Source organism: Bos indicus x Bos taurus, chromosome 7 (assembly GCF_003369695.1).
Source record: "Bos indicus x Bos taurus breed Angus x Brahman F1 hybrid chromosome 7, Bos_hybrid_MaternalHap_v2.0, whole genome shotgun sequence".
In the NCBI taxonomy this organism is placed as follows: domain Eukaryota; kingdom Metazoa; phylum Chordata; class Mammalia; order Artiodactyla; family Bovidae; genus Bos; species Bos indicus x Bos taurus.
In genome coordinates this window covers 41,546,565-41,562,849 of record NC_040082.1, presented here as the reverse complement: position 1 = coordinate 41,562,849, position 16,285 = coordinate 41,546,565, and the positions used below count along the sequence as shown (strand labels likewise).

Below are 16,285 nucleotides of genomic sequence, written 5' to 3'. Positions count from 1 at the left end.
CCAATGACAGGTACACTTAAAATTCTGGTATCTCCAAACGGCTTTCCATTGGGGTTGTACACATCTGTTTCCCCACATGTATAATATGGTTTTCTCCACAACTATACTATTATTCTTGTTACAGTATTATCATGCCAACTTATCATATTAATTTTTCACTCTTTTCCAATATGATATATGGGAAAAAAATCCCATCTCATGGTTGATACTTTGCTCACAGCTCCATCGTCCACCTGTTGTGTTGGATTGTTCTTATCCATTCACTCACTGTGAGAATTTAAAGCATCAAGGAACTAGGAGGAATACTGTCTACTGCCTCCTGCTGAAAGTCCGCCTTGAGGCAAGGCGATAAAAAAAGGTAATATCTGGAGATGCTCTTGTAAAGCCTGATCCTAAGCAATCCAGAGTGTCTGAAGGGGGAGGCTGGCTAGGAAGCATCGGGGTGGAAGGAGGGTGGTCCGCTCGCTGGAGAGTGCCTTACCAGGGCCCCACAGCTGCTGGCACTGCTCCTGGTAGGTGAGGCACATGCCATTGTAGCAGTAGGCCTGGCCGTCCTCGCAAGGGGTGCCGTCCATCTGGTAGAAGTTGGTGGGGCACTGGGGGGACTTGCCCGTGCAGAACTCCGGGAGGTCGCACTGCCGGGCCTGTTCACGGCACAGCGTGCCCGGGGCCAACAGCTGAGCCGAGGAACAAGAAGCGGGGGATAAAGTCAATCTCCCACCTGTCCTCAATCCTCCCAGCAAGGGCTCATGAGCATCACTCCCATGGAACAGAAAATCCCTCACCATTATTTCAGAGCACTTTTTACATGACCTCATTAGCTTAAACCACCATAAATCATCTAACATGAAACATCTAACACTTAGTTTCAAGGTGGTTTTACACATGTTAACTCTACATAGCAGTCTTAAGATCAGGTAAGAAATAATATTTATGCAACTATTTACAGTTCACTAAGTGCTTTAGTAATAACAGCTACTTTATGGAGCTCCTACTTAAATGCCCAGGACAAATAATATTTCATTTAGTCTTCATGACAGTCCTATGTAATATAATTATCCCTGTTTTATAGATGAGGAAATCTGAGGCATGTCTCCAAAGTTTCATGGTTAGTAAGTGGCAGAAGAGCAAAGCCCACTAGTATATATGTATAGATACACTCACACACAAACTAGCATTCATGCATCTTTGAATTCACAAGCACTCTGGCAATAATACACCCACATTACGGAGTCAAGCTCCAGGCTAAGTATGTTGCACATGTTCATCTCATGAGATCCTCACAATGTCCATGAGCTAGATACTGCTATTTGCCCCATTCTGCAGATGAAATAACCTGATCAAATAGCACACCTTGGGCAACTGGTAAGTCTGAGTTTCTGTTCGAGTCTTCCAGCCTCCCTAGGTGGGGTCAGTGTTATTAGTACTCTTCCCATCTTACAGATAGAGAACTCAGGCTTGGATGGGTAATAGCTGCCCCCAATCACACACAGGGCTGGAAATGAAGATCTCAGACTCCAGGGCTCATCTTTTCCCACACACTTCTCTGCAGGGAAAGCCTTTCCAAGATCCAAGCTGAAATCCTGGGACCCGGGGACGAGTGCTCTCTACGTTCATTCTCAGGCCTCAGCCTGAGATCCTGACCTGACACAGCACAGCCTCTCTGAGGGATGCCGGGTCTGTCTTAAATCATACAGACGGCATGGGAGTTCCCCTGAACAGGCAAAGAGAGCTATGTCTGAGAATAGCACCCCGCCACACTCCTGGGTGACTCCACACCACCCACGAGGGATCCCAGGAGGAAGGTGGGAGCGGGCCAGCTGAGCAGCTTGCTGACAGTCTCAGAGCAAGGGTGGCCTCAGATGCATCTCCCCACCCAGCAGCAGGATGGAGGGGAAAAAGACCCACCAACCCTGGAGCCAGTCTGCCTGGGTTCAAATCCCAGCGCCTTAGGCAGCAAACCTCTGTTGATGCACTTTCTCATGCGTGCATGAGGACAATAACCCTCTCGTGGTTATTGCTAGAAGGTCATGCTAGAAAGAATGTTCTAGTAAAGCACTTCAACAGTATGGGGAACATAATGAGCCCTGAGCATGTGGTATGTGGAAGCACAGTCCACGATCCAATCTAAAACCCTGGGACCAGATGGGCCCCAGACTTCACAGATTTGAGAAAGCAGACATTACACAGATGTACATACATATGTATATGTGTATATCTCTCTCTATATACATACACATGACATATGTATATTACATAACCCAGCATCAAGGCCTAGGATTATACCTTATAATCAAACACACTAATGTTTTTGCAATGAAATACACTATTTGCTTTAAGTGTGATTTTAAAAAAAAACTATAATTAGATTTATGTCAATTCAGATCCAATTTAGCCACCAAATGAGTTAAAAAAAATTTTTTTTTCAGTTTTTAGAACTTCCTGAATTTCAGAATTGTAGATAAGAGAATGCAGACCTATAGTAACATTAGTGGTAAAAATGGTGTGCTCTTCCAATCAATACTAAGAATGTGGGCTCCAGAGTCAGAGAAACCTGGTTCAGCCCCTTCCTCACTGTTTAACCCTGGAGAAGTCACTTATACCCTCTGAGCCTCAGTCTCTACATCTTAAGTTGAGGATATTAACATAAACCCCACAGGTGTTCTATAAGGACTGAATGAGATGACACATATAAAATTCTCTGCACTGTGCCTGGCACCTAACAAGCAATCCCTTAATGTTAATCAAAACTGTAATGAGGAATATTATGAATGCCAAATAAAATCAAGCCTACTCTCTCTGGACATTTTTTTTTTAATTTCCCACTTTCCAGGAGGCCCACACAGCCTTCTGGGATAATCTGAACCCAGTGAGGTCAAATATAGAAAAAGGGAAGCTTTGTTCAAAGGCTCTTTCTGGCTAACTTTGACACCACCACTTCCCCAGGACTGAGGCTGAATCCTGGCCATCAGCCCCTGCAGAGCCTCAGACTGTCAGGTCAGAACCCTGGGTGGGGAGGGCCCCTTACCTTACAGCGGTGACAGCAGGAGCCGTGCGCACACTCGGCCCCCTCTCTCAGGGTGCAGTTAGCAGCATTGCAGCAGGGGTTCTCACATTCCTGGGGAGGCAGCAAGAGGGGGCATGAGCCTCAGAGGCAGCAGAGCAGGGAGATGGGAGACAAGGCAGGAGGAGGGGCCTTTACCTCCTATCCCACCTTATGTGCCCCTGGAACTCCAGCTCCCTGGGAAATCTCTACCCAAAACACCACTTTATAGCTTTATCATTAAGATAGTATGTATATATTGTAGAGAATATACACAAGCAGAATCATCAGACACAACTGCATTTTGACACATTTATAAACATATAGTTATTTTACAAAATCACAGTATCCATACTGCTTTTAAACTTAACACATTACCCCCACTTTTCCTTGCAATCATGGATTCGTCTAAAATGTGATTTTTAGCATAGTACTACATTATAAGGAAATGTCATGATTTGTTTTTCTCATCCCCAATCCAACATCCAGAGACCATGTCTTCCTGGGATCCAGGCGGACCTGTGCTCCTCCCCTTCTAGAGCACCAGGCGTCTTCCCACCCCAAGGCACAGCTCTCCCACTAGCTAAAGTGTGCCTTCCCGTCCTCGTGCCCCTCGCTAACTCCTACCTCAGCCCTCGAGTGTAGGGTCAGAGTCCACCCCCACCTGAGTCGGGCAGCTCCCCTCACGTTACATACACTCCTAGCATCATGCTATTGGCTCTCCTGGTATTTACCACAGTTGTATTTATACATTTTTGCAGCTATTTGGTCAATGTGTGTTTCTGGCTTTGGACTATATACCCCATAAGGACAGGGACCATGCCTATTTTTTTCTACCATTTATTTTCCTATCCCTGGCACATGACCTAGATCACATACTCATTTGTTGAAGGAGAAACTGCTCTGAATATAAGCCATTGGCCAAGCCCACTCAGGAGTGGGCCCCTTAACCTCACTGGGCCCTCCATGATAATACAACTCTCTCCTTTCTGAAGGGTCTGGGCCGATCTCTCTGAACTCATGCTGGTGCAGGTGGGAAGCCTTTAAATGGTTCTTCTTTTATTAAAGTTATGTGCTGGCATTTTAAAAAAGTCAAACCATAGAGAAGATTAAAAAAGCAAATAGTCTTTACCCACATATACAGACCCTCAATCTCATCCCCAGAGTTTATTCTGAATGCATAGACTACTGACACATTCTCCCACAAACTGTTCTGCACGTTAACGTTCATATTTTCATGCTTCATAAAATAGATATGAAACTATCCAGTTCTGCTTTTTGTAGAACCGCGAGCATCTGTCAGAAGTGACAGAGCTATGATATGCCTACTATATTCATCCTGAAGATCAGAAGGAAGGAAAGGGCTTGTACACCATCAATTCTGCTCTTTCTTCCTCCTAGAAGCCCCTTTCAGTCATTTCTTCTACAGGTCAAAGAGCATGAGCTTGTTATTTTAAGTATCCTCATAATGCCCAGGTTCAAGTTCACGTATCCAGCTGTGGACAGCCAAGGAAGCCATCTGTAGCTCCACTGGCCAAGACTGTGGTTTCTGTATAGATCAGATGCTCACAAGGAGAACTCCCCTGCATTTTGGACACAGATACTGTCAACCTCAAACTGGGAGAATCTACATAAATGGTCCATATTTAAGGCTTACTCCCCACATGTTATTTGTGATGGGGTCTTTGACCTCCACATGTATGTAGGAAATGCCTATGACTAATTTTCAGATACATGCTCTTTGACCTTGAGATTTGAAGTCACTATAAATTCTTCCCCTCCCACTAACATGGCATGACACCTTACCTCCTCCTCCCCACAGTCACACTCTTCCCCATCTTCCAGGTACCCATTTCCGCATCTCCGGCCTCCATACAGCGTCCTGGTGTCTGGCATGTTGGAGAGACACATCCCCCCGCCTGACTGCAGATACCTGTCCAGCTCCCTCCTGTTGCATCTGTTGAACACTCTGGGAAAGGGGTGCCTGGGAGGAGAGCCAGGGCGGAATCAGCTGGGGGGTCTGAGCATCAAGCTGCCGCCCATGAGTCTGATTCCAGCTGGATCCAGACCCCCACAGGCCCATGCACATACATTCTGCCCCCTGAGAACATCACCTGTACATTAACTTTCTATGAACTAAGAAATATTAACCACCACATGTTTTTTTTTTTTTTTCCCCTTTCTCTCCATGGAGGATTTATTTGAGAATCCGAAGCAATGATTTCAGCCCTTTCCATGAAGGAGTTGCAATAAATAAAGGATAACTAGTATGTTACAATAGGTCTCTTGAGCCTTAGAGCGGAATAAAATTCCAGCCAACCCAAACTTTTCCTGAAGCTGATATTAGATGGAGATTTTCTTAGAACAGAAGACCAGGCCAAAAAAGGCCAAGTTATGGGTTTAATTTCTTTGTTGGGCCAGTGATCTGATCTCTGTTCTAATGATGCAGGCAGCGCTCCAAACTCAACGGCCCAACTCACAAACACATGGTCTGTATCGCAAGAGTGTGAAAGGCCCTACATCCCGCTATTGGGGAAAAGAATCAGAAGTCATGCACTCCTTGGTGACAGGTAGGTACCATGATCTGGGTGTACAGAGGAAGAGTTATCCTGATCCCAATTACCTAAACCAAGTACAGGTTAGACACCGGAGGGTTTCCTTCAGTTGTCAGGAATGTCACAAAAAGCTTGTCACTAAAAATTGTTAAATTACTAAATTGAACAGTTTAAAACAAATTGTAGTAATTAACATAACTCTCTCAACCACCTGTCTATGAATAAGATTTTTAGATTGAGAGAGAAAGAGGTGGACTTAACAGCGAGCTTGAACCTTGTTCAAACAGCAGAGATTTGAGCATGAACCATGGAGCTGTCTGTCTCTTTCATATCAACATCATCCTTTGTGTGACACTTTTTCCACGAAGTGAGCAGAAGACACTGGAACACCAAGCAAGCTGCATCTCCTCTCAGAGACACAGCAACACCACTCCCTGAGCAGCATGAGCCGGCCCTAGTGGCTTTCCGTAGGAGGAACACAAGCTCCCACCATGATGCCTTCTGAAGAGTGACTCAGTTCCCTGAAGAACCTGCTGCTCTCTGCTGTGTGAGTCCAGACACTGACTCTAAGTCCTCTGAAGCAACTTCAGAGTTCTCTTTAAAAGGCTCTGGTTTAAAGACCCCTCAGAACTACAGTGAGATGGAGCTGCCTTGTCCCCATTCCTTGTGGTAAATGCAGCCTGCAAAACCCCTGAGGAGTCACTGTGGGTGTGGGGTTGCTGTCCTTCTTTCTCCTTGTTCTGGAGGCAACATCAGTGCTTCCAGGGCTAGGTGTGACAGCCCTAATCACACTTCCTTCACATGAAGGGATGAAGGGTTGTGACTGTTATAAATGGGTTCTCAGCCAAAAATTCATGAAGTGGAAAAGACACATATGGTCAGACCAATTTTACAGCTGAAGACCACCGAGGCAGAAATTAAGTGAATCTCAAGTTTCATCAGCTTCCCTGGTGGCTTAGTGGTAAAGAATCTGCCTGCCAATGCAGGAGATGCAGGTTCCATCCCAAGGTTGGGAAGACCCCCTTGGAGAAGGAAATGGCAACCCACTCCAGAATTCTTGTCTGGGAAATGCCATGGACAGAGAAGACTGGTGGGCTATAGTCCATGGGGTTACAAAGAATTGGACTAAACAATAACAACAGGTTCTACCACACCAAAGTTTCTGCTAGAAACATGTGCTGCTTCCAACATTTGTTTTCTTGGTCTTCTTCCCCTTCTCTCTTCAAGGCCCGTGTCAGAAGTATAACAGAGGCTCCCTGGGCCTGGAGCAACACTTGGTCTGCACTGGCCTCTCGCACTCTGCCCTCTTCCCCATCCTCAGCTTCCCGCTTGACTCACCCGGTGGCAGCAGCCATGATGCACCCACCGTCAGCCGCGCTGGCTGAGCAACAATCCGCGGAATCGTGGCTCATGCCGAAGTTGTGACCCATCTCGTGGGCCATGGTGGCGGCCACGCCGATGGCATTCTCAGAGTGGTCCTGCTCGGGGAGAGAGTTCAGGTCAAAGACAGCTCCCCTCTGCAGCCCTGCCTTTTCCTTAGCCAAGCTCTCCACTGATAACACAACTGCTGGGCATACAGGCTCAGGGACTAAAGTCCATGATCTTAAGTACCCTGCAGCATCTGTCAGTAAGCACAGGTCGACAGAGAGGTTGGCAGATAAATGCCCAGTAGCCTCCTTGCTGTCTACTTTACAGGCCAGAAACGAATAGCACAAACATTCTCACAAACTCAGAGAGAACTTCAAAAGAAGGCAATGATTTCCTAACTGTGACTTTGAGACAGGCTCTTGCTCCATAAAGATACACAGAACCCAAGGCTTGAAACAAAATCATTTTTATCTCTGTATCTTATAATTTGTCAGCCCTGGTCTGGACCATATAAGAGATGTAGTGATGTATGATTCATGTAATTGCTTCAGGGTTCTCCTGAGTTTGAGAACTGGGAATAAATGACAGTAAATGAAAATTCATCCCTTAGTACCTCCACCTCTTAGAACTTAATACCTTCATTTAAAAAAAACTTCCCTTCTTTATGTCCAACCTTTTTTCCTATAATACTTCCTACACAATATTTTTTTTTAATTTTATTTTATTTTTAAACTTTACAATATTGTGTTAGTTTTGCCAAATATTGAAATGAATCCGCCACAGGTATACATTTAGAAGATGGTCTCCTATTTTGTAAGGCAATTTTCCACTTTCTGCAGCATTAATAATGGTTTGAGACTCACCATGTTGACTCCTCCAGACTGGTACACGGAGCACATGGCCATGAGGGGAGCCAGGCCAATGGTGGTGCCATGAAAGGACATGCCCCTGAGGGAAGGAAGGAGAGGTGACTAGGGTAGGGGCTGAGGGGGCTGCTCCCATGTGCCCAGAAGCCATCATGGCCTTCCTTGGCCCTGCTGACAGTCCCAGATCATTCCCAAGGGGAGAGGTCCTGCTACTCTAAGCCAACGCAACAATTCCCAGGTCACCACACCTCTCAATTCTTCTCACCTATTCTCCCACCGCTCTAGACAAACAGAAAAAGAAAGCAAAAGGTCACTTCTTCCCACAGTACGGCCATAATCCCATCCCCTGGAAGGAAATGGGCAGGGCTTGCAAAGCTGCATCCCATTCCTGCTGCAGAGGAAAAGGTCAGAGGGTGGGGATGAGGGAAGGGTGGCACAGGTTCTACTGCTGAAGTGAATCATGCCCACTTCCGCCAGCTGTCAAGGTCCCCCACCATATCCCTGGTTCTGTGGTATGTGTATGGCAGAGGAGCGGGGGGGGGGGTTGGTGGGGGGGCAGTCAGGGCAGCAGCTGTGGGAGCTGATGTTTCATTCCTGAATCACTCTGGGGCCAAGGAAACAGATGTGTCCCATCAGGATAGAGTGCAGCTGGGTGCGAGGATGAGCTGTTTCTGCCTTTGTTTTGCGACTGTGACCCTAATCTGCCAACAGCCAGCTACATCCCCCTAGTTTAATACACTCTTTTCTCAGCTGTCTGCATCCAGCACAGGGGCAAAGGAATGAATAAAATATCGGTGTTTTTGTGCATGCCACAAACCATGAAATTTATTTAAAGGATCTACATGGAAATTTATTACATCATGCTTTCATATCTTTGTGTTTGCCTTCTTATATAGTCCATGACATCTCAGAGAGCCAAGACTATCTTATTTATTTTGGGATCATGAGAACTTAGCTTAGAATCAGACACACAGCGGGTGCTTAACACATGTTCGCTGAATTCAATGCAGATTTATCTTTAGAGAAATAATCTGCAAAAAAAAAATACATGCAAATCTCTAGGAAGCCCTATTGATTGTCTGATAAACTTAGACATGGCACTGAGGAAGTTATACTGGAAACTGGATTCTAGGTCTTGCCCAAAGCAGGACACCAGACTTTCAAAGATCATCAAGAAGCAAGAACTCAGGCTTTTAGCAGAGCTATTTCCTTGGTCTCTTTTAAAGTGTAAACAAAGGTTTAAATGATTGTTGTTTCAGAGATATTTAGGGAACAGGAAAAAATGGCTTTATTATGTATGTGCTTTTTGTTGTAACTTCCTCAGAATACCTTTGGAAGTCAGCACTAATAAATACCAGATTGTCATCACAGGGGACTGTCACAGGCCGCCATGACCCCCATCAGTTTCTGTCCTTTTCTTTCTGGGATTGAACAAACTCCAACACAACCACTCTCTCACCCCATGTCTCCCTCCCCTCAAACACACTATTCCTGCATCATCTGCCACTTGACTACCTCGCAGTTGGCCCTGAGACCCTGGGAATGACATGAAGGACAAGCTGAGGAGGCCCCTCTTCTGGGCCTGCATGGGGAGATCAACTCCTGCACTAGAACAAAGCACCATGAAGATCAGGGTGAGCCCCTTAGAAAGTCTGTTTCAAAGCAGCCACGACGAACAGTCAGTCACTTCCCAAATACACATCCAGTTGATTCAGAGACTCAGCTAAATATGTCTAAGGCACTAATTTTCTAATTTGGGTTGTAAACACTTCTTGGAATTGTTATGACTCGGGCTTTTTAGTATTTTCCTGAATATACTGGGCACAGAGCACATGCCTGAGGAATATTTGGGTACTGGAACGGAGAGTCAGGATAGCTTAGTCCAGCCAACTGTCAACACTGGGGAGAAAGGACAGACGGCACACGCGCTGGGAGCAGGGGCTTGGCAGCCAAGGGCAAGGCAACACACATGGAAAAGGCTATTTACGTGATTAACTGCGCGTTGTCATGGTTCTTCCGGGTGAGCAGCTTGCGCCTCCAGCTTAGAAATGACCAGAGGGTAGAGTACGGGTTCTCTGAAACTTCACACATGTTCCCATGAGTCCACACTTCCAAGCCCACGAGGGCAATCCGGATATTCAAGGATCGGTAAAACTGAAAACACACACGGAAAAGTCACAGCGTCATCTGTCGGCACCACGCGAGAGTATGAACCCCTTCCCAGCCCAAGTGCGCAGAGCTCAGATTCCAGACTCCTCTTCTCTACCTGCCTCCAGGGGAGGAGGGGACAGGTGTTGCTCTTCAGATTTCTCAGAAGGGAGACAGCCTGAGAGAGGCACAACATCCTGAGAGAGGCTCGGCCTCTGGTAGCAGAGCTGGGGTGACTTAGCTGAGAGAAACGAAGACTGAGACAGGACACAGAGTTGCTTTCAGACATGCACAGGGCTCTTAGTGGAGAAAGGACCAGTGCTATTACACATGAGCCTAAAGTGGGGCTCAGTTAATAGGCAGAACAGACAGGAAGATACATTTCATTTTAAAATAGGAAGAAACTTTCAAAGCTGGTCAAGAGCTAAGCCTCACTGTCATCTGTAACAAGTACCTACCCTTGGCTCATGTGTCTGGTACAATCACCACACCCAATTCCTTTCATGGGCCTTATTTTTATATACATCTAAAAACTTTTCTTGTATATGAATATTTAAAACAACTTTATTAAGGCATAATTTATACATCATAGAATCCACCCATTTTAAGGGTAATATTTTTTAGTAAATTTACCAAGTTGTAAAGTGATCAGATCAGATCAGATCAGTCGCTCAGTCGTGTCCGACTCTTTGCGACCCCATGAATCGCAGCACGCCAGGCCTCCCTGTCCATCACCAACTCCCAGAGTTCACTCAGACTCACGTCCATTGAGTCAGTGATGCTATCCAGCCATCTCATCCTCTTCTTGTCCCCTTCTCCTCCTGCCCCCAATCCCTCCCAGCATCAGAGTCTTTTCCAATGAGTCAACTCTTGGCATGAGATAGTCAAAGTACTGGAGTTTCAGCTTTAGCATCATTCCTTCCAAAGAAATCCCAGGGCTGATCTCCTTCAGAATGGATTGCTGGATCTCCTTGCAGTCCAAGGGACTCTCAAGAGTCTTCTTCAACACCACAATTCAAAAGCATCAATTCTTTGGTGCTCAGCCTTCTTCACAGTCCAACTCTCACATCCATACATGACCACAGGAAAAACCATAGCCTTGACTAGACGAACCTTTGTTGGCAAAGTAATGTCTCTGCTTTTGAATATGCTATCTAGGTTGGTCATAACTTCTCTTCCAAGGAGTAAGCGTCTTTTAATTTCATGGCTGCAGTCACCATCTATAGTGATTTTGGAGCCCAGAAAAATAAAAGTCTGACACTATTTCCACTGTTTTCCATTTATTTCCCATGAAGTGATGGGACTGGATGCCGTGATCTTCGTTTTCTGAATGTTGAGCTTTAAACCAACTTTTTCACTCTCCACTTTCACTTTCATCAAGAGGCTTTTTAGTTCCTCTTCACTTTCTGCCATAAGGGTGATGTCATCTGCATATCTGAGGTTATTGATATTTCTCCTGGCAATCTTGATTCCAGCTTGTGTTTCTTCCAGTCCAGCGTTTCTCATGATGTACTCTGCATATAAGTTAAATAAACAGGGTGACAATATACAGCCTTGACGAACTCCTTTTCCTATTTGGAACCAGTCTGTTGTTCCATGTCCAGTTCTAACTGTTGCTTCCTGACCTGCATACAAATTTCTCAAGAGGCAGATCAGGTGGTCTGGTAGTCCCATCTCTTTCAGAATTGTCTACAGTTTATTGTGATCCACACAGGCAAAGGCTTTGGCATAGTCAATAAAGCAGAAATAGATGCTTTTCTGGAACTCTCTTGCTTTTTCCATGATCCAGTGGATGTTGGCAATTTGATCTCTGCCTCCTCTGCCTTTTCTAAAACCAGCTTGAACATCAGGAAGTTCACGGTTCACATATTGCTGAAGCCTGGCTTGGAGAATTTCGAGCATTACTTTACTAGCGTGTGAGATGAGTGCAATTGTGTGGTAGTTTGAGCATTCTTTGGTATTGCCTTTCTTTGGGATTGGAATGAAAACCGACCTTTTCCAGTCCTGTGGCCACTGCTGAGTTTTCCAAATTTGCTGGCACATTGAGTGCAGCACTTTCACAGCATCATCTTTCAGAATTTGGAATAGTTCAACTAGAATTCCATCACCTCCACTAGCTTTGTTCGTAATGATGCTTTCTAAGGCCCACTTGACTTCACATTCCAGGATGTCTGGCTCTAAGGTCAGTGATCACACCATCGTGATTATCTGGGTCGTGAAGATCTTTTTTGTACAGTTCTTCTGTGTATTCTTAATTTTAGAGTATTTTCATCATACCAACAAGAAACCTTATGTCCATTACTATCATTGCCCATTTTCACCCCTAGACAGGGGTAATCACTAATCTACTTTCTATCTCCACAGATTTACCTTTTCTGGATATAGTCTACAAATGGAATTATATAATACGTGGTCCTGTGTGTCTTCTTTCATTTAGCATGTTCTGAGTCTCGTCCATCTTGCTGTCTATATCATTCTGCCACTTCTTTTTTCTTGCTGACCAGTATTCCATGCCGTGGATATACCAAATTGTATATGACTTTACTGAAAGATGTCTCCCACTCATTTTGGAAGTAAATGGGTATAAATGATAATATATACACAGAGATGTGCTTACTTTCGAAATTTCCTTCCCCATCACGGGAAGTTCTCAGGTTTTGTAAAGGATACCACAAACAGGTTGTAAGCATGAGGCTGTAAACGTCCCAGATAATCCTCATGATTTTGCGCAATCCAGAGATCCTGAAATTCTATAAATGAGACCTGATTCTTGGGCTCCTTAAGGCTAGAGCTACATCTAACCTTTATTACACGCTATCTTTCATCTCACACACACGTAGTAGGAAGAAGGTTTACTTTAAAGCTAAGTACTAGAAGGCATAGATACCAGAAATTCCCTGACTGGCCAAGCCCTAGAGAATACTGAGGCAGCAACTTAAAAAAAAAGTCATCATGGGGACTTTCCTGGTGGCTCAGTGGTTAATGCAAGGGGGCATGGGTTCAATCCCTGGTCAGCGAACTAAGATGCTGCATGCCTCATGCTTTGGCCTAAAAAAAAGTCATCACAGCTAAACCTAGGTCATGTAAGCAGGAGATGTCATCTCAATCCAAAAGTGGCAGGTACAGCCCCTGGTAAAAATAACAATCATAGCATCAATGTTTATCAAGCACTTTCTATATATTAAAGACTGAGGCTTAGAGAAGTTCAGTAACTTGCTGAATTCTCAGCAGGAAGCTGGCAGAGTTGGGATGAAGACTTGGATTATTAGACCCCAGAGTCTACCCATCCAGGGAATCAACTTGCCCCCAGGAAATTGTGGTGTAAATGGTCTCCAGATTCAGCAAAATATCAGTTGATTTCAATGGAAATTGTGATTTCCCTGTTTTGTGCCAGGTCAATCATTCCAGAAAATGAAGGGTTTGGATTCCAATTCAAACTTGCTTCACTAGGGAGCTTTTCAAGGACTTGACTTGGCTTTTTCATAGGGAAGGAAAAACATTCTAGACTAGGTCCATGATTCGGCAAATGAGTGCAGTGCATTCCAGTTTTAGTTCCGTAACAGTCCAGTTGAAGGAGCTGGGTCAGCAAGCCTGAGAGAAATGGGCTTGCCTGCCCTCACCCCAGCCAGGGGTGACTAACCTCAGCTGCAGATGAGAGAACCAAGGCTGCTTCACAGAACAAACCAGCAGGCAAGGTTGGGGACTTCCAACAAGGATGGGGCTGGCTAGCGCCTCTCTTCTCCTTCCACTTTTCACTAGCACCCCCAGTTCTAACACCCAGACCAGCTGCAGAGTCCACAAAGGAAACCCAGCCAAGTCTCCCACCTGCAGTGTCTCCAGAACAATAGACATCACGTGGGTGATAACAGGGTCTACCCCGGGAAACAGCTTTTCTTATTTTCCCAGATGCTGAGTGTTCGGGCTGTGGGATCATTTCGATGTTATTGTTGAGGAGTTGAAGGCTAGAGAGAGGACTGGAGTGGGTCCCTGGAGTCCTCCCTTCCAGGAAATGCCAGTGTTGTGTTTAACTTTCACCTGTCAATGACCAGCATTCCAGAGTCATCTGAAGCAAAAATAGAGGGCATAGACCCTCCCATCCAATGATTCCAGAACACTACCAAATTTGCTTGTAAATCCCTAAAAATATTGAAGTTCTCTTGCTTATCCTCCAATATTTAAAAAAAATGATTCCCCCTTCAGACTTGGGATCTATGAATCCCTAGCAGACCAAGAGTTAAGCTTCAGAGATTTTCTGAGTGCCCTGAGACTGTATAATAAATGTGATCAGATTCTCACAGAGACCTGCAATACCAGATGATTAAAATCTACTTTTAAAAACTATTTACTACTTGCCTATCAAGAGGTCACTGCCATTCTAGGTTACCTCTTCTACTTCGTTTTGCATTCTTTCATATAAACAAAGTATTTCCAAGTCCCAGACCAGCCTATTCTGGTCAAGTTAAAGAATTTGGGTATTTCCTAAGAGCATGTTTTAAAAGAGCCTGACCTAGGAAAGTTAACCCTCTGCTCAGCCTTTCTAAGAGACAAAACCAAATAATTTTAGAACCGTTTAACAGGCGGAGATGACACAGATTGACCCTAAGCAATCCACTCTTCAACTTTAAGGCAGGGGTGAGGGTGAGGGTGTCAGAGGACAGTGCTCTGGGTCCTCAGCCCTATCTTCAGCTTTTTCCTTGGACTTTTATATTAGACATTGGAAAAAGCAGTCCACTGGAAAAACACAAATAATTGAAAGCTATTGGTTTAAATCAACCCTATTTTGTAAATTAAAAAACAAAACCGCAACCCAAACAAGACAAGTTACTTGGCTAGGTCCATGCAGCTGATGACTTGTGAGCACCGAGGCCCTGCAGCATCGCTACTGCCTCCTGGAAGCTGACAGGGCAGCTGCTCCAGGAAGAGGCAGGTCAGCTCCTGTGGGCAGCTCCACTAAGGTGCTGGCACCCTTCCCACAAGTACACACCTGGTCTCACCTTATCAACGTAATTGGCGATCTCCATAAGCTTGTGTTTGGTGGCATCTTGGTCCAGTCCATTCTTCTGAAACTAAATCGGGCAAGCAGAAGTAGATGAGAACCCAGAATCCTTCCCAGGACCCCTCATGTATCCCATTACTTGTCTGTGAATTCCTTCACTTTCTCCCATCTTCTGTGAGCAGTCATTTCCTTAGGACTATCTCCCTGACACAGTGTCAGCTCGGCGAAGGCAGAACTTGAGTCACATCCATCCTGGTATCTCCAGCTAACAGTTCAGTGTCAGGCACACAGTAGGCATGCAGTAGCTGTGTAGTGAACTGAACTGTCTTCCTCCAGCCTGTGAGGTCGACCCTGTTCTCCTGTCCCCCTAATTACAAGGCCTTCTGCAAACTCCCACTGGGGCTTAGAAGAGGGACCAATCCAGTCCTTGCCACAGTCATCACCCCAACACGAAGCCCCCATCACAGAGATCACCCAAGGTCTCCAGGCAGGTAATCAGTCAGCATGGTCAAACTGTTGCTGAACACCCCCAGTGTGCAAGGCACTGCACGTGGTGCTGGGCAGGACACAAAGTATGAGGTCCTGGCCCTAACCTTGAAGGAGCTTCAGTTAGAACACAGAGGGGATCAGAAATAACAACGAAGGCAGATTTTGTATTTAAGGAGTATGACATTGAAATGGGCTGAGAAAACCTGCACAGAAATAACTGCAACAAGAGGCCACGTGAATGACACAAAATGACTGCTAGCAATGAGGATCATAAGATCCTGGCGAACAGGCTTAATCTGGCGCATCACTCAGATCAACTGGAAGTGCCTTCCATATCAAGAAGGATTCTGAGGCTGCAAGGGGCTCAGCAGGAAAGAGTGCTGTGCTCGATCAGAAATGTCTGCCACGGGTACCAGGAGGAGCACATTTCCACAGGTAGCCTCACATTCATCATAACTGCTTCAAAAGGATATATCATATTCAGCTGCAATGATGAAGGAATGCTTCATGGCATAAAGATAAGATTTGCCACAACTGCAGCCTAAATTTGAAAAGAATAGATATGTCCCACACACTACCGTGGTAACACAGAATTACTGTGTTACCATCTGAATTACTCTGGATATACATGAATATATGTTACTTCAAACCTTCATATCCTTCCTCCACAAAATCCCACAAGAATATTCAAGAACACAAAGAACAGACACCCTGGGGTATTTGTCTGGACAGGGGTGTGTCTCAGCCTCGATACAGGGAGAAACCCGATTCCTTTTCTCCCACTGCTTTGGGACCCTGCTGGGTCTCCTCCATCAGAATG

At 45.3% G+C, this 16,285-nt stretch overlaps 1 protein-coding gene across 1 annotated transcript in view; it reads right to left on the bottom strand.

Annotated features, from left to right (window-relative positions):
• ADAM19 (ADAM metallopeptidase domain 19) overlaps window positions 1-16,285 on the bottom strand; it is a 92,222-nt gene that overhangs the window by 17,749 nt on the left and 58,188 nt on the right. Inside the window, exons 8-14 of the mRNA XM_027545819.1 lie at window positions 14,975-15,046; window positions 9,820-9,986; window positions 7,830-7,914; window positions 6,937-7,076; window positions 4,850-5,027; window positions 3,029-3,118; window positions 482-677 (exon numbers count right to left, since the gene is read on the bottom strand). Coding sequence (XP_027401620.1) covers window positions 482-677; window positions 3,029-3,118; window positions 4,850-5,027; window positions 6,937-7,076; window positions 7,830-7,914; window positions 9,820-9,986; window positions 14,975-15,046 — 928 coding nt within the window. The remainder of the gene's footprint in view (window positions 1-481; window positions 678-3,028; window positions 3,119-4,849; window positions 5,028-6,936; window positions 7,077-7,829; window positions 7,915-9,819; window positions 9,987-14,974; window positions 15,047-16,285) is intronic.